The 25,074-nt window shown below is 37.9% G+C and overlaps 1 protein-coding gene across 4 annotated transcripts in view; it reads left to right on the forward strand.

Annotated features, from left to right (window-relative positions):
* Nucleotides 1-25,074, forward strand: part of CPEB3 (cytoplasmic polyadenylation element binding protein 3) — a 177,857-nt gene that overhangs the window by 38,109 nt on the left and 114,674 nt on the right. For 3 of the 4 annotated variants that reach the window (XM_036737212.1, XM_036737211.1, XM_036737213.1), the window contains exons 3-4: nucleotides 9,945-10,104; nucleotides 20,776-20,832. In XM_036737212.1, coding sequence (XP_036593107.1) covers nucleotides 9,945-10,104; nucleotides 20,776-20,832 — 217 coding nt within the window. The remainder of the gene's footprint in view (nucleotides 1-9,944; nucleotides 10,105-20,775; nucleotides 20,833-25,074) is intronic. The other variant, XM_036737214.1, reaches the window with a different exon arrangement.

A 25,074-nucleotide genomic window follows, 5' to 3' on the forward strand; every position in this document is an offset into this window, starting at 1 on the left:
GGTAAAGGAAAATCTTCCTAACGGTGAGAGCTGTCACAAAGTAGAAGGAGCTGTCTTGTGAGGTAGTGATTATCTCTTAATAGGGTCAAGAGGAAACATTTTAAAGCACACACTATGTGCCAGGCATTATGCTAAACTCTGAGAATATAAGAAAAGGAAAAAAACCCCAGAGATCCTCCAGTGAAAGCTGTCAGCAATGTTATAGAGGGAATTTAGGGCTTGGGTGCTGGATTTTTGAGGGTCTCTTCCAACTTGGAAAATCCATGATTCCTTGAGCACAAGGACTGTGTCTGGATGTATTTTTTTTTCAATTTTTAGTAATTACATATTTAACAAGGTACCTGTATGTACTTAATAAATGTCTGATTTAAATCTATTTGGCATTTCTGAGCTGTTGTTTCTATTAGTTATACCTGGAGTAGGGAAAATGTGTACCTTTTGCCCCATCTACCCCTATTGGGACCTGCCTCAACCCTTGGGGTTATCTTGAGTTAATGGATAGTTATTGGAACCCTTATCCCACTCCTGCTGTGAACTACCTTCATACCTCCTCTAGTAAGAATTTAGTAGAAGAACTGGCTTTCACCTTCTATGTATCAAATCTGTACTATTGAAGTGAATACTTGTCTTTGAGAGAGAGAAAAAAGGTTAAAGAAGATTAATGGGCCAGAGCAGATGAGGGTAAGATTTAGTTTATCATCAATTTTTTTTCATGATATACACAAAGGATTTTGACTACTTATTACTCATTTCTGCTGATTATCGACTGAGGGGAGTGGCAGAGGGAAGGGAAACAGACTTAGATTTGTGAAAGATTTCAGGATAAGTGTAAGACCATAGATTTAGAAGAAGGGATCTCAGAGACCATGTAGTTCAGCACTAATTTTTACAGAAGAGGAAAGTGAGACGCAACTGTATTTTTTAAATTGCTTTGAAATTCTGGGCCTACAGAATCTCATAGACTATTAAAGCAGAAAGGGGTTGAAAGATATTGTCATGCTCAGACCCTTCTCTGGACTTCAGTTTTCTCAGCCACGAAGTGAAGTGATTTATCCTTAGTCACACAGATACTAAGTAGCAGAACATTTTCTCAACAATGAGAAACAATGAAACTAAAGACGATTGAGAGGATTCTTTTTCTTAAAGTATGGTTTTTTTAAATGTAGTTTATGCCACAGGATATATATATGAAATTGGCCCTTTGTTTCAGAGTAGAGGATCAAAGGTTGATTTCTTATGATGCCTTACAACACTGAGGTTGTCTATGTAGAAAATACTAGAAATACAGTTATGCACACATAGGCATGAAAATCTGACCTGAGAAATTTTTTTCCCAATGAGCTAAATACATATGCTGTATGAACCAGGAAATGTGCTTACCCACAATCAAATACAGTTTGATATAAATTTTCTCTAATTTTTGACAGAGGCTCATCTGAAATAGTTTTGATATTTCAATCTGAAATCAAATACTGTTGATTTCTTAGGGAATACTAGTTGCTCAGCTTCTGCCATGAAACACACCAAAATTTTATAAGAATATTCAACCCAACAAATCTTTATTAAGTACCTACTGCATATACACATTTTGGTTTTTTGTCTGTCTAATCTTCATTATTAAATTTCCCAAGAGCACCAGATCCTCAGTTCAAGTTCTGGATCTATTGAATAGTTGTGTGAGCTTGGTTGCTAAACCTCGCTGAGGTTTTTAACGAGGGAATTATATTAGATTATGTATCCTGACTTATTCTTTAGGCCAGCTTCAGACCAAATTTGTGCTGGTTAGCTTTGCCCTGTACTGCCAAAGGGCCTTCCTTATTTCTTTAAATCTATAGACTTAAAACACTTTTTTTCTTTCTTTCTCTATCCTGCCTTTCATTTCTCATCTCTAACTCTTAGTCCATATGTCCTAAAGCTGTAGAGTGGTTTTTCAGAAGAACATTCAGGTACCTTCCTGGGTCACATTCTAACTTGATTTGGGAAGTACTTTTGAGCCCTAAAAATGCCAGGATAAGTAAGCAATTCATGAATGAGAAAGATAGTTCTTATATGTGTTTGCTTTTGTTGAACCTCCTCCATTTGTATGGATCGACATTTTCAATGGCATGTTCATTGATTTGTAGATTACATAAAAGTAGGAGAGGGAGCTAAAAGCCTGACAGAATTAAAATGCAGAAAATCCCAGGAGGCTAGAACAGTGGGTCAAATCTAATAAAAAAAATCAGCATTGGAGGTAAATATGAAATTTACCTTTGGATTGAAAAAAAAATGATTTCACAAGTCCTGATGGAGAAAGGTATGACTAAACTGTAGTTGGTATGGAAAAATATTTAAGGGTTTAGTGTATTGTAAGATCAAAATGAGTCAACAGTGGGACACAGTAATAGCAGATATTTGTATAGCTCTTTCAGCATTATACTACTTTATATATGTGATCTCATTTGAGCCCCACAACAATCCTGTGAGGAATAGGAGGACCCATAACTAGAGCAGAGTGACTTGGGGTTTGTCCTAGCACACCGTCATTTAGAGAGCACTGGCAGTACTTTTATTCCTTTCAGCAGGGTAGAAATAATTGAGCTCAGTACATAGTTAGCGAGAATAATTATTTAAAATAGGAAGCTGCCAGATGGCACCCCTCCACAGGGCCTTGTTTCTTAGGATCTGTCCTCACCCAATAATTGCACACCTGAATTTGTCTTTAAAAAGTTAATTTAAGAATGTACTTCCTGCTGTTTGTCCTAGATGCTTTTTCTGAAGTTGGCATTGGGGATCAAAATGACTAGTTATGGCTTTGGAGATAGGTACTACTGGTATTAGCCACATTTTATAGATGAGAACACTGTCTCACTGGTTAAATGTCCATAGTCAGATAGTAACAGAGTTGAGATTTGAAACTCTCTGACATGGTAGCCAAAAAAGCTAATGCTTTTGTCAGGTTAGATTTACAGTAGTGAGCAGAATGAAAAAAGGTATTAGCCTTCCCATGGTCTGCCTTATGTAGACCACATCTGGAATATTGCCTTCAATTAAGATCTGGGTGTCACATTTCAGGAAAGACAGTGATGGGCTAGAATGAGGTCTGTGGGCAACGAAGATGGCAGAGGGATTGGAAACCATGCCAAATGAGGATTGAGAAAACTAAAAAAGTTTAGTTTGGAAAAGAAAAAACTTGGGGGCCTTTTCCTTCTAATACTTCTTTTCTTCTGGTCCCTTTCTTAAAGTTGCCACCTTTCTTCATTCCCACCCAACTTAATTTTGAGCCTGTCTCACAGGATTTCACTACTCTTTTATTTTCAGCCAAACTCCTACCTGGTGCCATGCTTATATTGTTCTTGCCTACCAACTTCTTGTCTGTACTACCTGTTACCTATCCCATGAATACATTCTGTGCTTTTCTACCTCCATGCCTTTGCTCATGCAAACACTGCCTTTCTCCTCTGTATTTGTACCCCCTACCCTTACAACCCTATCATTTTAACAACTTTCCTACTCAGACCCCGTGCAGTAATTTTGGACCTAACAATATATTACTTGATGAGGCTGTCTATGTTTGTGTCATCTTGCTCTTCACCCTGTAAGCTCCATGAGGGCAAGGACCTTCTCATTTTCCTGAATGGCTTCACCAATAGTAGCCAAGGAATAATTGTTTATTCTTAAATTGACCTTTTGCTACATTGGTATCAGAGTGTGTAGGTTGCATCTTTTTTAATCTTGGAGAGAGGAAAGCATGTTGGCTTCTGTGACTGTGAGTCAGAAAGACTGGGTAGTAATAATAGTTCACGTTTCTGTGGCACTCTATGGTTTGCAAACCACTTTTTTATAGAACAGCCTTGTGAAGTACATTATCTCTGTTTTACAGATAAAGAAACTGAGGCTCCAAGAGGTTATTTTAAGTGACAGTGTCAGTGTTTGAGCCTATATATTTGAATGTCAAGTCTAATGCTATATCCAGTCATGTCCAGTATACTATTCTGTCTCTTTCTCTGATGCCCCTCCTTAAACCAGCGGGCAGGTCTCTTATACTGCTGAGAAATAGCAGGGAAAGGCAGGCCTGAGATTGCACCAGTAGATGGTTTTGCTAAGTTCTTACTTCGCAAATTATAGGCCACAGGTTTCCAGGAATTCATGGATCCCTAAATAAGGAAACAGACCTTCTATAGAAAAAGCAAATGTTTCATATATATTAATATTCATCAAGCATATATAGATGCTGTTGTGATAAAATCATAAATACATTCAAAAGCATTACTGAATTCATAGCATAGTAGCTTTTGGTTTCATATTTGGTCAATGTTATTAAGGTCAAGTATGAACATGTGGGAATAAGTGATTTTTTTTAACTTTCAAAATAATTCCTCATACCCAAAGATTGGGAATCCCATTGTGATAGCCTCCTTTTTTGAGACAATTACCTGCTAGTTGACTGCAGTATATTATTCTTAAGGTATAGGTTTGGAAGAGGCTAGCCTGTATGGGAAGGGCCATGTCTCTTGAATAGAGTTAGGTTGGAGAAAGAATGGGAGGAAGGTTCAAGAAAAGAGGATGGTAGCATCCCGAGGATGTCAAGCTAGATGAAAAAAGGGGAGGTTAGAAAGATTCCTGTCCTGCCACTTAAGTGGCTTTCTGGCTTAGTTATATAAGTCACTTGACCTCTTAGGGCTTCAGTAGACCCCTTTTTAAAATGAGTGGGTTGGACTAAACTACATAGTATATGGAAAAGAATGCTGGATCTGGAGTCACAGAACCTGGGTTGGAATCCCAGCTCCGTTACTAGTTTACTACTTCTATGATCTTGGGCAAATCATTTAACCTTGCCGGGCCTCGATTTCATCATCTGTAAAATGAGGGGGTTGGATCAGGTGAATTCCAGAGTCCCTTCCAGCTCTAGAGCTAATCCATCTAGATCTTGAAATTCCTTCCTGCCCATGACATCCTATGCTTCTCTAAGATACTAGAGTACTGAGCATAGCTTCTTCTGGCTCACTCTGTAAAGGGTTGGGCCTCTTCAGTGCTAACATACCAAAGTTAGAGAATAAGATGGAATCGTTGAACTCTTTTGAAAAGTTCTAAGAAACTTCCTAGTGTGTTTTTAGAGAAAAAACACACCCAAGATTTCAACTGCCCTGCCTTCCACTATGTAGCCTAATAGAATATAGAGACTTAAAAGTTAGTGGATGATCGTAACATAGGTTGTTGAATGAAAACTGATTGCCTAGTTTTAATGATGAGTAATTAATTTTTGCATCAAATGAAAAGCAGTTTGATTAGGTGAAATATTGGATTGCAGTTCCCCTACTTCTGTCCTTTTATTTTCATTTGGTTGTTGTCTTCTAGGTCATTCGTTCAGTTGTGTCAGAAAAATTTGCTACTTGTAAAACAAAATAAATAAATAGTATGTGGCAAATAGAATTTGACTAGGCATGGCTAGATTTAATTTTAATGAATAAGGCTCTCCAAGCTCTGACATTTGTTCAATTAAGAACCTTCTGCAAATTCCATGTCATGCCCTTCACATGTCCTGTGTTCCACATGTTGAGTATTAGGCAAAACTAATAAAAATTGGTTCTGTGAAACTCCAGAGATTTGTTTGTGTTCAAAATGAACATATTGAAGTGTACAGTTTATCACAGATGCTGCTCTGGCTTCCCTTAACTTTCAGGCCACCAGGTGCAAGGGTGGCCATAGGCAAAGCAGCAAAATTGGGTTTAGGGTCCTGCCCAACTCCCAGGGCAGGCTTTGGTATCCTATCTGCTCTACCTTCCCTAGATTGTTACTGTCATATTGTTGCCTGCTTTCTAGGACCATGCCCTCTCCAGGACCTCTTCCCTTCACTCTCAACTTATATGTCCCTTACAGTGTCATCCTTTTCAGCATACTGTATCTCTACATCCAAACTGGTCTCTAGCAATGAGAGAACAGTAGAGGTTGGCTTCCAGGTAATCTATTTTGAGATTAGAGTGAAGACTGGGAGGACTGACATTGATTTTTATTATTATCTCTAGTTGACTTATCAGAAAATAAGGAGGTTTGGGTTAGATGGCCTCTTATAGTAGGAGTTTCAGGAGAACTAGACAGGGAGGGCTGGTGGGATCATATATTTAGAATTGTAAGGTACTTAGAAGTCATGTAGTCTGCTGCCTTCATTTTACAGAAGAGGAAAACTCAAAGGCCATCTAGTCCAAGTACAAACCTAACCAAAAAGCTCTATATAGTCTCTGCTTGAAAACTTTGATCATTGGGGAAATGACTACCTCCTGGGGCAGCCCATTCCACTTTTCAATACCTCTCATTGTTAGGAAGTTTTACTACATATTGAGCTGAAATCTGCATTTCTCCAGCTTGCTCAGTCAGGAATCTTTCATCCAGTTTGTCCAACAAAGGGATCTGGGACTATAAATAAATTGTGTTTTATCAAAATATACCCATAGATTGGTCTAAATGAATTGTCCTTTACCTTTTGGTTCTTACCATATTCCCTATATATAAGAATACGAATTTATCTGGCAACTTCCACTACTCAGAGTAGTACTGAGCACTGAGAAGTCAGCACACAAGAAGTCCCTGAGCAGCAGATTCAATAATGCTTCTGTACTTCTTGTAGAAGTCTTCTGTGCTTGTCTCCCCAGGCAGATGACGGCTTGAGCTGTACGATTGTAATAATTGTAGTAGTCTCTGTCTATTCTATTCCACACAAATGACAAAATATTCTTTATGATGTACAAGGACCTCAGAAACCTGTAGTGACATAGATTTAGAATGAGATGAGACTTGGGAGGTCATCCAATTCAGCCTTTTAATTTAATAGATGAGAAAAATGACTTGTCTGAGGTCACAAAGTTGTAAGTGGCATAGTTAGAATTTGAACCCACTTTTCTGAATCCAAATACCTAGTGTTCATACTATAACAAGCTGCCTCTAGGATGATTACCAACTATTTAAAGGCTTCTATAAACTTTTTAACCTTCATTCCCACCCTGATTTCATTCCTCTTCCTTGTTCTCTACAATCCAGCCAAACTGGACTATTATCCCCTTGTCCAAGATGCATGCCTGACTCATTTCCATCTATTGAAATCTTTTTCTTCCTTCAAGACTCAGGGTAGTTGATGGGCTTTGTCCTCCCAACTGCTTCTTTCTCTTCCTCCCCTATCCCCAACAGTTCCACATTCCCTCATGCCATTGGTACCCTAACCCTAACCTGCTCATAGAGTTAGGAAAAGGAAGCTCAGAAAATTTTCTCAGTTAGTATAGGTAATGGCCTGTCATTCTGCTTCCTGATTACATCTCCCCTTATCTATGACTTCCTTGGACCTCACCTCCAACCCAATACAATCACTTGTGTTGGGACCAATATAATAGCATTTCTGGAAATTGTGACATTCTTAAGTAATGGTTGCGTGCACTAACTTGAGACTTGCAAAAACGCTATAGAAATGTTAAGAAAAAAAATTTTCGTATCAATGAGATAAGGCATACAGGAACAAATGAGAGGCAATATTGTTGGAAAAGACCACTTGGTCTGCCAACTTTTAGTAGTTGTTACCAAGGATCATGAAGAACTATCTGAATTCGTGTGATGACTTTTGATAACTCTAATACTTTTATCCCACATTTAATAAAATTTATAATAAAAATAAGCTTGTTTTTCAAAGCTTCTATAATCAGAAATAAATACTGTAACTTTCTGATCTTTAGAATTATATTAACATACTTTTTTTACATCCTCAAAATCACCTTTGTGGGATTATCCGTTTATAATATATATATAATATACATAAATATAATATAGTATATAAGTGTATATATAATATCTATAAAATTTGTAATATATAAACTCCCCCCACCATTTGTACAACTTTTATAGATCTTTCTATATTTCCACATTTGCCTCTATGTATTGTTCCATTGCCTTCTCTAGCCATTGCTCCTCTCATTGAAAGCTATCCCACTTCTGCTTTTGTCAGTAAATGCATCTATCACTACAAAGCCAAAAGAACATCTGTAATCAGAAAAGCCAAAATTAGATCTTGATTCGACCATTTATTTGCTGTGTGACATCTTAAAAGAAAACATCTCTCTGGGCCTCATTTTCTTATCTGAAAATGAAGGACTTGGAGATAATATTTAAGGTGGATGGTAAGATTTGCTTGGTGTCAGGAAGGCACAGGTCAAGTCCTGCTCTGACAGCTTTATGTGATATTAAACCAGTCACCTAGCCATGTAGTGACCCCAGACTGCTTTCTAAGACTCTATGTTTGCATCAATGAAGGAGTTTACATGCTTGGAGCTTTCTACACTGATCCCACAAATTATGCAACCCTTCCCTCCATCCCCTCTCCCAGAATTGGAAGAGCTCTTTAAATGCTCAAATCTTAGGAGCCTGTGTCCTTCTGTGGGTGTTCAGAAGAACTTCCAAGTGGCCAGAAGAAAATATTTCCAAAATCTCTCTTGGACTTATCAAAAAAAAAATACAACACTAGAGGCATTGGCCAGCTATTTCTTGCTCAAGTCACCTAGGCAGTTCTGCTTTGTGCAAGTAAAAGGGACATTGCCTCTGCATGTACTCTTCTAAAAACCTGATGGCCCTTTAAGACTGACATTTTCCACATTTCAAAATACCTAAGAGCTTCTCTTACATCAGCACTTTTATATTTTAGTATAGGATCCTAATTCTGTGGTTTATGTGGAGATTTCTCGTGTGTCACACAGTTGAGCTCAAAAACTGTACTTGTAGGAATGTAGGGTCATAGATTTAGAGCTGGAAGTAAACTTAGAGGCCATTAAGTCCAGCCCCTCCACTTACCAATGAGTCACTGAGATGTTACGTGACTGGCCCATGGTCATCTAGCCAGTAAGGATCTGAGCCCAGGTCTGTCTCCAAGTCCAGCACCATACCCACTATACCAATTTGAGCTTTTTGTTCCAGTTAGGTCCAAGTTCTTGGAAATTACATACATACCTATGTTATTCAAGTATTTCCATTCAAGACAATAATGTAGAACTTAATTTTCTTGCCTCCCCCCAAAGTATGCAAGTGTGAATAGTATATATACATACACATATATGTACACACATATATACATACACATACACACGTATATATATATATATATATATATATATATACACACGCATATATACTGCTGAATCAAATGCCTATTGTTTTGTTTTTGAATGATCCCATAAATCATTGTGAAAACAATACCCTGGGTACAAGCCTTTTTTATGTGTTGAAGTTGTGTTTAACCACCTTGGACATGTCAGTTCATCTCTGTAGGTAGTTCTTTGGTTCACCTATCTGCAAAATGAGGTGACTGGACAAGAGTTCTTAAGTTCTCTTTGGACTCTAAAACTTATGATCCTATATGAAAAACTATCATTTGTCAAAATTGATTAGGAGTAAATAAAACTAATGTTTTTGCTCAGAATTAAGTAGTGAAAGCTTTAATAATTCATCATTGTTAACATGGTCAACTTTTGTTTGTCCAGGGGAAGAAGTTCAGCTTGGAGATTGTGATATTGCCATTTTCCCCTACACTTCTTCCTTATGTTGGTGGTAATTGTCTTATTCAGGAGTTCTGTTGCCTCTTAGTGCCGTGGGATGGCAGGTAAAGGAAGAAAAAGGAAAAAGCCTAATGAGTTAATAACTAAGTGATAAGATTTTTTTTTTTTAGCTATGTAATTGACAGAAAGGCCAGTCCGAATGACTGAAACCTACAAGTTAAAGACCATTTTAAGAGAACCTCTAAAGTGTTATTCAAGTGCACAAGGGTAACTAGACTAGGCTTAAAAATGTGTTGTCAAGTAGAAGACCTTGCTTCTAATTAGCATGTTGCATATGTTTCACATATTTAATTGGGATTAGGAAGCAAAATATACAGTGTATTTTTCATGAAGTCATTTTTATTATATGCTGTTTTTGTCTTGTGTTTCTGTTTCTAGGACCGGAATAGGCCCTATGACACATTTAACTTGCACTCTTTGGAGAACTCTTTAATGGATATGATAAGGACTGATCATGAGCCTCTGAAAGGTAAACACTACCCTCCCAGTGGCCCACCAATGAGTTTCGCTGATATTATGTGGAGGAATCATTTTGCAGGTTAGGAATATTCATACGTCCATTCCTTGCTTGGTGTTTTAAATGAAAATCAGCTTTTAAAAAATAATTGCTATGAATTTACTACTAGTAAAGTGCCATGACTGTATTGAAAGTTGATTTTTTTTTTCTTCATAAAAATATGGTTCAGCAGTACAAAAGATAATCAAGGTTAACTATTTTGTTAATTCTCAAATTCCTTTGGAAAGTCTGGTTGTTGGTATGATCCTCACTTAAAATGACTTACCCAAGATTGTCTAAGGAGTCCAAAACAATAGAGCTGAGGGAACTTATTTTCCAGTCTTGTGCTGTCCTTTCTGGACTAACATGCCCAATGTGTTTTCCAGCCACTGTTACTGATTTGGAAGTAATCTCCATAGACAACCTGAAACAACTTTATAGGAAAAAGACTCCATCTTATGACAGAAAAAATTTTTTTTTTCCGCTCTCTGAAAATAGTTACATAGAAGATGGTAATTAGATATCTTCTACCTTCTACCTTCACTGATAAAAGAAAAAAAGAATGACAAATTTTAAGATTGATTTGGGTTAAATATAAGGAAGACAATGTGAGAGATAGCATGGCTTGGTGAATTGAGAGTGTGCCTTGTCAGGAAAAATCTGGATTTCAAGAACTACCTCCACAATGAATGTTAAAAATTATTTTTACACATAATTGGGGGGGGGGAAATTATTTAAATTTAATTAAATTAATCTAATTATTCTATTTATTATATGTTTATAACAATATATTCATTATTAGACATTTGTTGCTACATTTTTAATGTATTAAATATATATTAAATATTTTATTATAAAAATACATTAATTAATTTTAATTTAATTAAAAAAATTTTTTTAAAAGAGCTACCTCCCACATACAGTGGGTGTGTGATCCCAAGCAAGACACTTAATCTCTCAGTGTTCCCATGCACCTCTGAGCTGAGACTAGAAGTTGCATAACACTTACTGATTTGCATTAGTAGAGGGAATTTCTTCGCTGGGAGTTCCCTACATTAATGAAACTATAAGTCTGGCCCCCCCAAAAAAATGATAGGGAAAACTGTTGACCATAAGAGTTTGCAATATCATGACTTATTTCTCTGAAGAGCTTTAAAACCGGTAGAGATATGACTGGCCTGGTTAAGGTCAACTTTTCCTAGATACACAGACCAGGGACTCCATGACCTATTAAGGTCAATTTCTAGCCCTAATTTATTTAAATATTTTGATACTTGGTTATATATGTGGCACCTTCTTCATGGTCAGTGGGAGCAGCTGAATAATTGAGAACCACAGGGTCAAGCATTTTTCTAACCTGGTCAAGGCTTCTTGACCCTTTTTGGGTCCTGGACCCCTGGTCATCTGGTGAATCTCAGGTTAATGTTTTTCATATATAAAATAAAATACAGAGGATTACAAAAGAAACCAAAAATTAGTGAAAATAAAGATAGAATTTTTTTGCCTATCCAAATTCACCATGAATTCTATCCATGGTCTGTAAGTTTAAAACCCCTGAATTAAAGGAAATGTCCATCTTTTACACACACATCTTCTTCTTCTGGAGGTATTATATAAATCCATCCTTTTCTAACCAGGCCCAAGAACAAGATTTGTCTCTAAAGTAAAGGGCCTGATTTTTCAAAGACTACCCAAGGGGATTGTCTCTTTACATTACCATTGCAGAGAATATCACGTAGCTCTCCTGATTTCCAGTAGAAAAAACATACTTGTCAGGCCATGTAGTAAAGGGAATGGAGGACGTTCTCTACAAGAAGTTGAAAGCTTTCCCTCATATCAGCCCTTTCCCCTCCAAAAGCTAAGAAGATTTTAGAGATGTGATTTGTCCACAGATGTATAATTTGCCTTAAATAATCGCTGTTATTAAAACTATTCTCATTTTGCCATAATTCTCACAGCCAGGTTTCTTGGGCTGAGCTCTTTAATAAATCACTGCAGGCCTCTGCTCCTCTCTCCAAAATACTTAGCCCCTATTTTCTGGGCCCTCCTTTCCTTTCCAAGGCTTCCTAGGCTATAATTTCAGGCATAATTATCCAAGGTATCATTGTGAACCAAACTGATATGGAGAGCATTAGAGGCAGTGTTGAAGGAAGAAGTTAGGGCCTGTGTACATGTTTGTCTGTACTTGTGTGTGTTTGCACATGTGCAGGGGAAGGTTGCTGTGGTCTGTGCTGTGATAATCCATCTTTGAGTGAATAGCTTGTCTTCATTTTGCTTGAGTTTCTACTGTACTCTTGGCAAGATAAGACCACTTCTCTGCAAGACTGTTCAACTGAGACATCTGGCTATCAACAGACTCTCCCCAAGTCAGGTGGTGCCTACCAGCACCTCCTCATGTTCTACCTGGGCCACAGCAGGAGTGCAAATTATTTTAATATCTGAATAACTGGTCCCTTGTACCAACACTTTTGTTGCTTGGTTTCATGGTACCTTGGGGTAAAGAGTCTGCTTCTTGATTCCTATTTCCATCCTGGAAAATTTGAGAGCTGAGGAGAGCAAATGAAGATATTGTGAATAAGAGCTAGCATTTACATGGTACTTTAAAGTTTACAAAGCACTTCACACATATCTCATTTGATTGACATTTCTGTATTATAATTACAGTTTTAGTTGTTTCCTAACTGAAAGCACAGATCAGAGATGATCTAAATGTGTGTGTGTGTGTGTGTGTGTGTGTGTGTGTGTGTGTGTGTGTAGTAATGAGATTTTCTGTAGTCTTCCACCCAGAGAGTAGGGGCACAGTACCCCTTAAAACATGGAAGGCTCATTCAATTAAAGCTGATTAAGTACCTTGTATGTTTAAGCCTCTTTGTGGGGAGTGCAGGAATCTAAAGTCTAGTAAGACACAATGTCAGCCCTCAGTGAACATGGAGTATAATAGGAAGATGAGACATATCTTTCTCCTATTTCTGGAGCTCAGGCCTTGAGTGGTTCCTTTTCTCCGGGTGCCCTCTTCTAGTGCTCCATGTAAGCCCTTATCTTGAGTTTTCTATTCTGTGGTGTGATGCTTTCTGTAGAATGTGATATCCTAAAATGGACTTCTATCCCCATTCATCTGAGTTGCCCTAAGGTGGTTCTGTCCAGTTCATGACTAGTAATTATGTCCATACAATTTTGAGAGCTCAGTCAAGAGAGGATTGGTATAGAAAGAACTCTGGACTAGGGGTAGGAGCTGGGCTGCTTATTTGATGTGACTTTGCCTGCCTGGGTCTGAGTTTCTTCATGTGTAAATTGGGTTGGATAGAGTAGGCAATCTTCAGAATCCCTTCCATTTGTAATGTTCTGATACGGATCCTAATTTGGAGCTGACAGATTTCAAGCTTCAAAGTTTACATTTTTCATAAAAATGCAGTGTTTTCCCGGAAATGTTATCTTTTGAAGATGCTACTATATGTACTTCTGTGTGCCAGTGATACAGAAAATTATCCTCATTTTGAGAGGCAGCCTGTAGAGAGAATATCTACCATCTTTGTTGTAGGGAAAACATGGGTTCAATTGATAAGCAGAACTTCATGGTCCTAGTCACCATCACTGTACTCCTCAGTCCCCAGGTGACTCTTCAGCTGTTTCAGAGCATTTGTGGACTGTGTCAATAGAGGTAGGTATCTTGAGGAACTGACTGTTCTTCAGACCAGTGAAATTATACTAACCTACCCAATTTACACATGGAAGAAAGGAAGACTGAGAGACCTGGGCAGAACATTATAAGGAAGACTAATGAGTGGCATATTCTCTGCCCACAAAGGTAATGCCCCTGTTACCTTGAGGATGAATCATCTGGCTGTGGTAGGCCAGGAGGTCTTTTATTGCAGGACCAAGCATAAGCTATGTTCTCCTTATGCTGTTTTCCCCTCTGACCTCTGTCTCTACCATGCCTCTGAACTGGGAGTTTAAAACGGCAAAAACAAAAGAAACTGAACAGCCCAGTCCTATTGCCCTAATTGAATTCCTCCACCTACCCTCAATGGGTACTTTTTTCTGTTTGAATTTTCTTTGTCTTTAACTATTCTGACCAGAAAACCATGAAACCGAGATTAGCAAAATGAAAGGAGCAGCTGTGAGTTCAAGAATCAATACTGATAGATTTGTTTTTAGAATGTTATTTATGTACTGAAACAGCCAGGGAAACATTAGCTATTCTGGTAACTTTAGCCGTACATTTGAACTAAAACTGGGTGAAATGATAGCTAGAGATTTGGGGGGAAGGGGCAGGAAATATCCTTTCACAGTTATAATGGTATACCCCTGTATGCAGAAATTAAATATATCAAAGTGGGCCATTTGGGAACTGGACAAATCAGGCTGCTGATGGTGACAACATCTGATTTGCTTTATAAAGCCTCTGCAGTCCCTGTGGCCTTGTGCTTCTGTGAACATGCTCCTTCATACTGGGTGCGCAATACAGATTGGCCCATTTATTTGTTTACTGTTAGACTCAATCATGGGTTCTGCTGTGTTTTTGTACTCTCTCTCTCCAGCTCAGATCTGTCTGTTCATGACTAAAAGCCAGCCACTGCCACAGACTTCTAGGGATCAAATTCTGAGCAGCTAAAAAACTGTAGGCAGTCCTGCAGCATAATCTTGGGGAGGGGCTTTGTTAGAAGCAAGTCTATTTTTTTGAGCCCACTTCCTTCAGTTCAGTCCACCTACTGCTTCTTTCTCTGTTTTGTTTTTAATCTGCCTAAGTCAGTACACCAAATATAAAAATAACCTTAGGCAATTTGTGTCAGTGGATATTTGCAATATCATTTGTATCAGAAAAATTATCATCTGTCTATCGACATGCTTTAAAGTTCTTTGGATCCATTCTTACATGTTTTATGAATAGGGAAACTGAACTTTGTTCCAATTTTACAGTCAAATTCAATGGAGAGACAATGAGGTACAGTGCACAATGATAGATATGGACCACAATTCTCCCAGAGTCAGAGAATGTGGTTTCAGATCCTGACTCTGCCATTTGTTACGTGAGTGATGCTGGGCAGTGCATTCTCAGGACTTCAGCTTTTTCCTCTGTAAAATGAGGAGTGGGACTAGATGGCCCTTAGCTCCAGACACTAATGGTCCCTTCCAGTTTTAAATGGATGATTTAGGTGGAAAATAGGATTTGGTATTCCAAAAGTCACCATAGACAGTCTTTTTAGGAAAATGTATTAGGTCAGATACACGTATTCTTTGAGGAAAGAAGTGAGTGCAGAACTGTTAGGAAATTTCTTGTCCTATCAATACCTTGAAGAGGCACCATGTACATTTTTTTTATGTAAAAAAGCAAACTACTTATCTGTAGATTTTTAGAAGTGGCTTTTGTATTAAGATCTTTGTAACATAGAATACTATTTGAATAGTCTTTCCATGACCAACCTCATTAAATAGATATATATATATATATATTAGTAAAAATTTTTAAAAATATACTTGAGCCTTTGTAATTTTGATATCATTAACCTTGTGAAAACTTGTTCTTCCCCAAACCTCCCAATTTTGGGTAACATCTATTTGGAAAGTGGAGTACATTGCAGAATTTCTACAAGCTCATTTTACCAAGTCTATTTTATAGCTCTCAGAGGCTTATATTTTACAGTACACTTAGGAGATAGCTGACAGGAACAATTTAAAAATTGCAGACCAAGGGCAGGTGACAAAATGTCACACTAGCAACACTGGGTTGCATTAACCAAAATCACCAGATGTCACACATTTGATTCTATTTTTGCAGCCGATTAAACAGCAGTATTTGTTGGACAAAGGAGAGGAAAAAGAGAAGCTGTCTTTATTTTGAAGTTGGATTCAGGTTATCTTTTTAGTGTGGTTTATTTTCTATTAACATGCACACCCTCTAATCACTGTAGGACTTGAAAATGGAATGAAACTAGAAACATAATTATTGGTTTGATTAAAAACCATGGGAGGATACCTGGTTTGGACAGAGCTTTTTGGACATATTTAAGAGGAAAGTTTTCCAAACTACACTTATAAAAATGGTAGATTCTGAGCTAACAGACAAGGTGATGGTGTAGCTGAAAGAACACCAGTCTAGGAGTCAGGGAGATTTGGATTCCAGTGAGCCTTAGTACCCCATCTCTCTAATGTTGGAGGTTAGAACCAGAATCACAGGATGACAGAGTTAGAAGGGAACTTCGGTCATAAACCAGGGGTGTCAAACTCAAATGGAAAGAGGAGGCAACTAAATCATGCATAAGTATCCCTTGACTTAGAAAACCCCCAGGTTTATGTATTTTTTATTGACTATATCAATGCATTAAAATCAGATAGGAGATACATTTTAATCTGGTTTGGGTCCATGTTTGACCTCTTGGATCTAGACCAATCCTTCCCTCTCCTCATGAGGAAACTGAGGCCCAGAGAGGTAGTCCAGTTTAACCAAGGTCACACAGGTAAGTAAGTAGCAAAGCCAGGATCAGGACTTTGGTATTCTGCTTGCAAAGCTATTGCTCTTCCCTTTGCACCACTGGTTTATAACTTCCTTCCTAGCTCTAATAGTCTGTTCTCTCAGCTCTGACTCCAAAAAGGGAGGCAGAGTCCACAATGCTACAGTCTTCACCAAGCTTAATAACTCTGTGGGTGTGCGCACAGGCGCGTGTGCACACACACACTCCTTACCATTGTACAAAACACTGACTAATGCTCTTGGTGACTGTTTTCCTTCCTGTTGCTATATCTCAAGGAGGACACTCCCAAGGGTGGTGAAAGTTTTAAGGACCATTGAAGGAGGACACAGGATAGAGCTGCTTCTGGGTGAGGTTAGATGAAAAGTTTGAGGGCACTTTGGTATAGAGAAAGATGAAGTGGAGAGAGATTCGATCAACCTTTCAAACATTATAAGGCACAGAATAGAGCAGATGTTGGTTTGGTGAACAAATTCCAGAAACACTGGAACCAGAAAGCTCCCCTTGAAGCCCAAAGAGAGGCAGCTCAGAAAATAAGAGAAACAAGTTTGGTGGGTTTTTTTTTAAAAAAAGATAATTTGTAGGTTTCTGGAACTTAGTACCTTGAGATGGAACACAAGCTGGCTTCAGGAAGAGTTTTATGACATTTGGAGGCAATAAATCCCTAAGGCTGTTAAGGCAATGTAGCATTGTCTTGGGGCCTATCTCTAATTTTTCTGCAGCAATCATGGCCTACTATAGACTCTCGTTATTTCTTTTGGAAATCAGGCTATTGATTTATGATTAAAATAGCAAGATTTAACTTCTTTTGACAGATTAGTTTTGAGTACCATTGGCTGATGGGGAAAGGTTTCATTGTGACTTCTAATAGGATGGAATGGGCAGACCTGTGGCCCAGGAGTAGACACCTGGTGTTGAGGCCTGATTCTGCCTAACTTAGTGTCACTGACTTACTGCATCACTTTGGACAGGTTTTGGATTTTGTTTTCTTCTTCTGCAAACTGAGAAGTTAGGACCTGACAGTCTCTTAGAGGCCCCTTCCTGTTCTAACAATCTGAGATTCTACACATGCCAAATTTGCATTGAAATAATTAGAAAATAGGACTCCTAGCTAAGTTTAGAGTAAATCGTGGATGCTGTTGAAGTTCAGTGGAAATAGCTTTGTACTTGAAAGCAGTTAGGAGAATTGATTTCAGTTCCCAGAATTGACCCTTAACTAGCTGCATGATCTTGGGCAAGTCACACCCTCTCTGGACTTATTTCCTCTTCTGTAAAATGAAGGCATTGGGCTAAATGATACCTAAGGTCCCTTCCAGCTCTAAATCCAATAACATTCCATTTTTCCTATGTTAACATGGCTTTAATAAACCTAAACGAACTCTTGATTATCTGAACCAGTGATGGGGGGTGGGGAGAGGAGCATTGATGTGGATTATTGAAAACTTTGTGTAACTGTTTTCACCCCATCCACAGAAAACTTGTATAAATTCATGCAAGGCCATGGGAATTCTCTCCATGATATATTTTCATATATCAGGAAGCAGGGCCATGACCGCTCCTTGGTATAGGTGTCTATGACTGTCTTTTATGCAGCAGTCCACTGAAATAACTTAAGAGACTGATGAAGAAAAAGTAAAGTATATGAATTGAATAAAATATTTTGAAAAGTACTTCTGCAGCATTAGGGCAATTTTTAAAAGGTATTTGAAATTGTTATTAGTGTCTGATGAAAGGAAATGATAGTTATTTAATAGGATTTTATATGAAATATCTCACTTTCAATACTTAACTAATCATTTTTGCATAAGGAATATTTTAAAATGCTTTCCTCTATACTTCAGATATATAAATTTTATGGATAAGTCAATATTATATACTTCCCTAGAGACTTAGTTACAGTAATTTAAACAACACTGGCTCTTTTTTTGCTTCTTCCAGTGGAAGCCTTTTAAGTTAAAATCAAAGGTAGAAGAACCTAAACACTAAAATACTGTTGATTTTTCTGGTTTCTCCTTCCCCAGCCCTCTAATGCTTTTCTGAAAACCAGTTGTGGGATTCAGAGATCTGGATTCTAATTCTGCCTCTAACCTGTTCTTTGACCCCACACAAGTCACTTGGTTCTCTGGCCTTGGTTTGATTGTATGTTAAATGAGGTAATTGGGTATTTATGTCCCTTTCCTATCTAATTCATGATATTTTTGAATGGACTAGGGAAATGAGAAGGTGATTATAAGCAGACTGTAAGTATTAAAAATAAAAGAAACAACGAAGTCCTTCTGTATTTTAGTCTTTTGTCTCATATGGGGTCTTTCCTGTTACACAAAGAAACTGCCTCCTTCTAGTATTGACTTAAAACCTTACTCCAAGGTTTGAGTAGGGAATTGACAAATTAGGATGGAATTGTTCTATTACCACTTTGCAATTTTTTTTAACCTACCAATAAGTTGCAGAGAGAGTCTAAATATTTGTCTTTGCTTCTGTAGTATGGAATGATCTTTGATTTAAATAATTATTGGAATGCATGGGGTTTTTTTTTGTTTGTTTCTAAATGGGACTGCTGAACTATTGCATAATGTTTCACCAACTGCTATGACCTTATTTCAGAAAATGGCAATTCTAAGTTGAGACTAATAATCTCTCTCTCTGTGTTTCTCTCTCTGTCTCTCTTTCTCTCAGTCTCTGTCTGTCTGTCTCTCTCTATGTGTCTTTCTGTCTCTGTCTGCCTGCCTCTCTCTGTCTCTTAGGTAACAGGGCATATACCAGATTTCCTGGGGTCAGGGCTGGGATGCTTTTATTTCACTCTTCTCTCAAGTTCCCAAAGAGTTTTTAAAGTGAACAATCCCTAATCTTCTGGCAATTGTTAACACCCTTCCTATTACTATGTGGTATAATTTCCTCTAATAAATGAACAAATGAAAAAGCATTTATTAAGTGCTTACTGTATGCCAAGCATGGTGTCAGGGGCATGGGATCTAAGTAGTAAAAGCAAGATGGCTCTCAAGGAGCTCACGCTCTTGATGAGGGAGATAATACATAAGAGCTTGGCTTTGGGGTTGTTGGGAAGGTAAAATATTATATGGAGAATTTTATGACCAGCCTTAGGGTCATTGGAGACCACCTGGCAAAGCCAAGAGTAAAAATCAGAGATTTAAGCTAAAAGCACTGTTTCCAGGAAACATATTTTATGAACCTTTTAAGCAGAATTGCTAAATATCTGGCTTCTGCTATTTTGTTAGTCCAGAAGTGATTGTTCCAGCATTCTAGGAAGTTGCCAACAAAGACCATATAGCAGTTCTGAGTACTTTAATTTAGGGAGAGTCAGCATGGTTATACAGTAGAACAGAGCAGTGGACTGTGACTCATAGGAGCGGAGAGCCAGGCCCTGCTTGGCTACTGACTAGTTGTGTGGCCTTGGACAGTTCAGTCCCTTTCCTTGGAATTTAGCTTTCTCACCCTCACCTCTTTCAACTCTGAAATTCTGTGATGGCTTGAAGTTATCTATATCTTGGTATGGCCAAGATGGCAGACTGACTGTACTAGGACCTGGGTTATGGGGAATTCTCTTAACTTTTCAGTGCCTCAGGAAACTTTCTAACACTGTTCTGGGGAGACTAAGTAGATATCTGTATCTGTGTAAGGAAGGGAATTCCCTTTATCTTTGAAACCACAGGTGTCTCTTCCTCTTACCAACTCCCAAATCCCCTGTCATGTACCACGGATTGAGTACATTATACTGGCTTTCTCCCTATCTCTATTTTTTTTATAGTCGTATGCTATATTAATGTAAGAGTCATGCCTTTTCTGTTCCCTCCAAGTATCAAAGTACATAACCTTTGTGTATGTGTGTCATTTTGTTACTTGGATCAAAAGGTCAAAGTGAGAGGTTAAATGTAGAATAAAAACTTAATCCAGAGAGTTGCATTTATAATTCTGGTATACTAATACATATAGGGGTCTGCTAAATTCTCAGAGCTTTATGGCAGAAGCCTCTGGCTTAATCTTAGGATTGGGGCATGGTTCTGAGATTTGCATATGCATATTTTATGATTTTATTTTTAAAGCCTCTATGATGGTTGTTTCCTCTAATAGATTTAAGATATAAATCCATCTTTGTTTGTTTGTTTTTGTTTTTGCTATTTTAGCTCCTTGGAAATGTTCTTGTCTTGTAATAGTTGTGAGGCTATTAAGTTGAACATTTAGGGTTTTTTTCCTTTCTGCTCACCAACATTTATTTATTTATTTATAGGACGCATGGGAATAAATTTCCATCACCCAGGAACAGATAACATTATGGCACTTAACAGTAAGTGTTTGTCTGACATAATCTCTAAAAATAGAAGTTGTCTGCATATGTTTTCTGGTTTTTACAGTTGATTCATTGTAATTCAAAGCCTTTAGTGTTGACTGTAGTCCTTGACTGTAGATTTTGGATGTAAGGTGGAATACTAATGTGATTAAACACTAAAGGTATTTTGGGAATTGCTATTTGGGTATGAATTGGACTAGATGGCTGCTAGAGTCTCTTTCAACTTTTCAAATTCTGTGATGATTTAATTGGCATCAGACCTGAAGATAACCGTCTACAGGAAAAGAAAATGAGTATATCTATTGCCGAAGCAGAGTAAATAAGGTTATAGGAAGAAGCCTGAGTGAAGCCCATATACATATCTCCAAGTGCATATGTGTGTATCTGTTATCAGGCTTATCGTATGTCACTCATTTTCACTTACTCTGGTTCAGATATATGAGCCACCTTGCCATTTCTTCCATGGGATCTTTCATGTCCTATCTATGTTAACCATGAATGGGGCTACCCTCTGTGCCTGGAATGTCATTAACCTCCTTACTTCCACCTTTTAGAATGCTTGGTTTCCTTCAAAGTTAATTCAAAGGGCACCTCCTCCAGCAAGTCGTTCTTGATTTCCCCCTCCTCCCTGCAAATAGGGCCTCCTTCCTCCAAATTAACCTTGTGTTTATTCTATGTAACATAAGTTTTGTGAGGGAAAGGCCCCTTTCACTTACATCATTTTTGCATTTTTGTTGTTGTTCGTTCATATTTGACTCTTTGTGACCCCGTTGGGGTTTTCTTGGCAAAAATACTGGAGTGGTTTGCCATTTCTTTCTCAAACTCATTTTACAGATGAGGTAATGGAGTCAAACAGGGTTAAGTGACTTACCCAGGGTCACACAGCTAGTATCTTTCTGACTCAAGGCCCAGTGCTCTATCCACTGCACCACCTATCTGCCCCTTAAATAATTACATCCCCAGAACCCAGCCCAAGACTGAGTCTCTTAAATACTCATTGGTCAATTATCAGTAAGATGATTACTGGCCAACAGGCTATTTTAGGCTTGGCTTTTGGTGGATTTTATAGGTTTGTTGAATCACCGTGATCTGGTTCTCCTTACCTATGCAGGTTCAAAGACTTTTTGTTCAGTTCATCCAGGAGTCACTTCTCATTCTGGATAATCAACATAGACTAACCAAACGCAGAAGGAAATAACCTAAAAACCAAAGTGACTCTTTATCGACAATGAGAAATATACAGGTTGTCACAAAAGTCTTAGGGCAATTTTACACCTATTAAAGCTTTAAGCTGCACTAAGACTTCGGGGATGCCCTGTATCTCTTACCTTACAGCCCTCTATCTTTTCTTCCAGCAACATAGATAATAGAAATTGCTTAACTGAATATTTAATGTTTTTTCCAAGCCACTTTGAGCACTCCTTGGCCATTTTAACATGGGTGGAAGCATGCTATAGTTTAAAGGACAATGATGGCTTGAGAATCAGGAAACCTAGATTCAAGTCCTAATTGTGTTAGTAACTAGCAGTATGATCTTGGGCAAACTGGATCACCTTTTAGGAGTTTCCCCATGTCCAAAATGAAGTATCTGGGTTTATCTGGATTTATCTCTGAGGTTCTGTGAGCTCACCCATAATTTACAACCACATTCATTAATACTTCCTATGCATCAGTAAGTTTGAAGGAATGAAAAGTCAGCATTTGTTACTCGGGTCTATTGTGATGAGTATTATTATGGAAAAAAATAAAGATGATTAGAAACTGCTTCTCTAACCTTGTCCTGCTGAGCACATTGCCAAGGTAAGCACTCAGACCCTACTCTGACCAAGGAGAAAGAGACAATAGAATGGTGTTTGTACTTGGTAATTCTAAGTAGGCTCTAATTCACAGAAGCACTATAGTCATGTTATAGTTCGGAAGCGTCACCCTGATCCAGATTAAAATATTGTTCCTGTGTGATTTCAGTGTGTTGATGTAGTAATAGAAAAAGAAGAGTATAAACACTTGTGATGTTCATTATGTAGCCCACAGAGATCCTTACATACAGCTTCGTGGTCCCCATTTCTATTTCAGTTTGACACCACTACTGTGGTGACACCACATTCTCAGAGCATATGGATTTTTTGGGACTGATTTTCATGTTAAACTCATGCTAGTAAATGCTTTTATGCCTGTAAGTTCACAAACGTAACCTGGTGAAAGTTATTTTTGTCTTTAAAGTCCTCAAGAGAAAACTATTTTCCCATGAAATTTAGCAGATGAACTTGTCAACACTAACCTTCAGTTTCTGCGGCAAGAAGTTAGGGAGGTGTTTTTACTTTATTTTCTTTAGTTGAGAATAAGGAAAAGAGGAGATTTGAGAACTATACAAACCCCAAAGCAGAAATTTAAACACTTCATATAAAAAAATTCTTGGTAGCTTTGCCCTTTTTTTTTTCCTTTTCATATCCAAATATATATTGCTGCTACTGTTGCCGTTTTTAAAACAGAACGAATCAGAAGGTTAAATGTGTGCTTCACAGAGCTTTTGGAAGCAACTCTGGTGTAATAATAGAAACTTTATTGTTTGTTATTGTTATTAGCTTACATGAAATCTCCAAAGGGACTTCTCAAGGTTTTGTTTATTTGAAGACTTCAGCTTTTTAGAACAGAAGCACTTGGCGTCTTCTTGACCCTAATGGCTGTCCCTACCACCTGTGACTTCTGCCTTTGGAAAATGCCAATTACTTGAGTGTTGATTAACTAAACTTTTAAACTGTCTTCAGCCGTTTCTTGAACTGAGTTGTAAAGACAGAAAACAAATTATTCTTCAAGGTAAAGCAAAAATGAAATCACTTTACTAGTTATAGTATCATAGAGCTGGAAATGACCATAGAAAGACAAGTGGCCCACTTCCCCTCATTTTATGGATGAGCAAACTGAGCCCCAGAGAGGTTAAATGTCTTGCCCCAGGGTCACATGAGAAGAAGCTCGAACCCAAATATCTCTTTCTAGGGGCAGCTAGGTGGCGCAGTGAGTAAAGCACCCGCCCTGGAGTCAGGAAGACCTGAGTTCAAATGCGGCCTCAGACACTTGACATACTTACTAGCTGCGTGACCTTGGGCAAGTCACTTAACTCCGATTGCCCCGTCTAACCCCCTCCAAAAAAAAAAACCCAACCCAATATCTTTCTAAATGCATGATCTAAATTTCGCACAACTGTTCTGGGAAGAAGAACTAGGAAGTCAAGGTAATAGAAATTCTAAGACCAAGTAAATTTTTACTTGTATTTTACTTAGTTGGAACCAATACATTTATTAGTCACACTTTTCTGTTGACTGACAAAATTACATTACTTTGATAACTCATTCTAAAGAGACCTAAATTTTTTGCTGGAGATAAGTGTATAGCACATTTAAGGTACAAGGATGTATGTCCCTCATAAAATGCATCTATGTCATCAGCTATTATGTCCTTAAAAGGTTTCATTCACCTCTGTGATTTTAAGGCTTGCCATTAAGTTCTCTACCTTTGAGGGAATATTTTTCTTCTCCACTTGACAAAAAAAAAGGGGTTAAATGAAATGACTAAGTGGAATTTCATTCTCCAAACTTAAGGGATTCCTTCCTCTCTCTCTCTTTCTCTTTTTCCCCCAAATCTTATAACATAACTTAATCTTAAATGTGAGCAGCTAGGTGGCATAGTGGAGAGAGTGCTGAGCCTGGAGTCAGGAAGATAGCTTCCTGAGTTCAAATCTGGCCTCAGATACTTACTAGCTTTGTTACCCCTTAGCTTTGTTACACTTAACCCTGTTTGCCTCAGTTTCTTCATCTGATGTAAAATGAGCTGGAGAAGGAAATGGTAACCCACTCTAGTATCTTTGCCAAGAAAACTCCAAATGGGATCTGTAATAGCAATTTAGATCTGAAGATCTTTGAAAAGTCAGACACAACTGAAGACAACAACTGAACACCAAATCTTAAATGACTTCTATCTTGGTGTAGGTCTGACTGGGAGTAGTTTCCCATAATATAAATTCTTTTTTAAGCCAGTTATTATTTAGATACCTTTTAAAAAGGAAACTTCAGAGCTGTCAGAGTCAGCATGTTATTAATCCTCCTTTCTTCTGCTACCTAGTTGGAGTCTAGGCTTCAGAGCTTAATAGCAAGGGGTGCTGGCCAGAAAAAGATGAGTATTCTAGATGAAACCTATCAAAAATATAACCTCTCTCCAAGTTCATAACATGGAACCCCACTGGGT

The sequence above is a fragment of the Trichosurus vulpecula genome, chromosome 8 (assembly GCF_011100635.1).
Source record: "Trichosurus vulpecula isolate mTriVul1 chromosome 8, mTriVul1.pri, whole genome shotgun sequence".
Classification (NCBI taxonomy): domain Eukaryota; kingdom Metazoa; phylum Chordata; class Mammalia; order Diprotodontia; family Phalangeridae; genus Trichosurus; species Trichosurus vulpecula.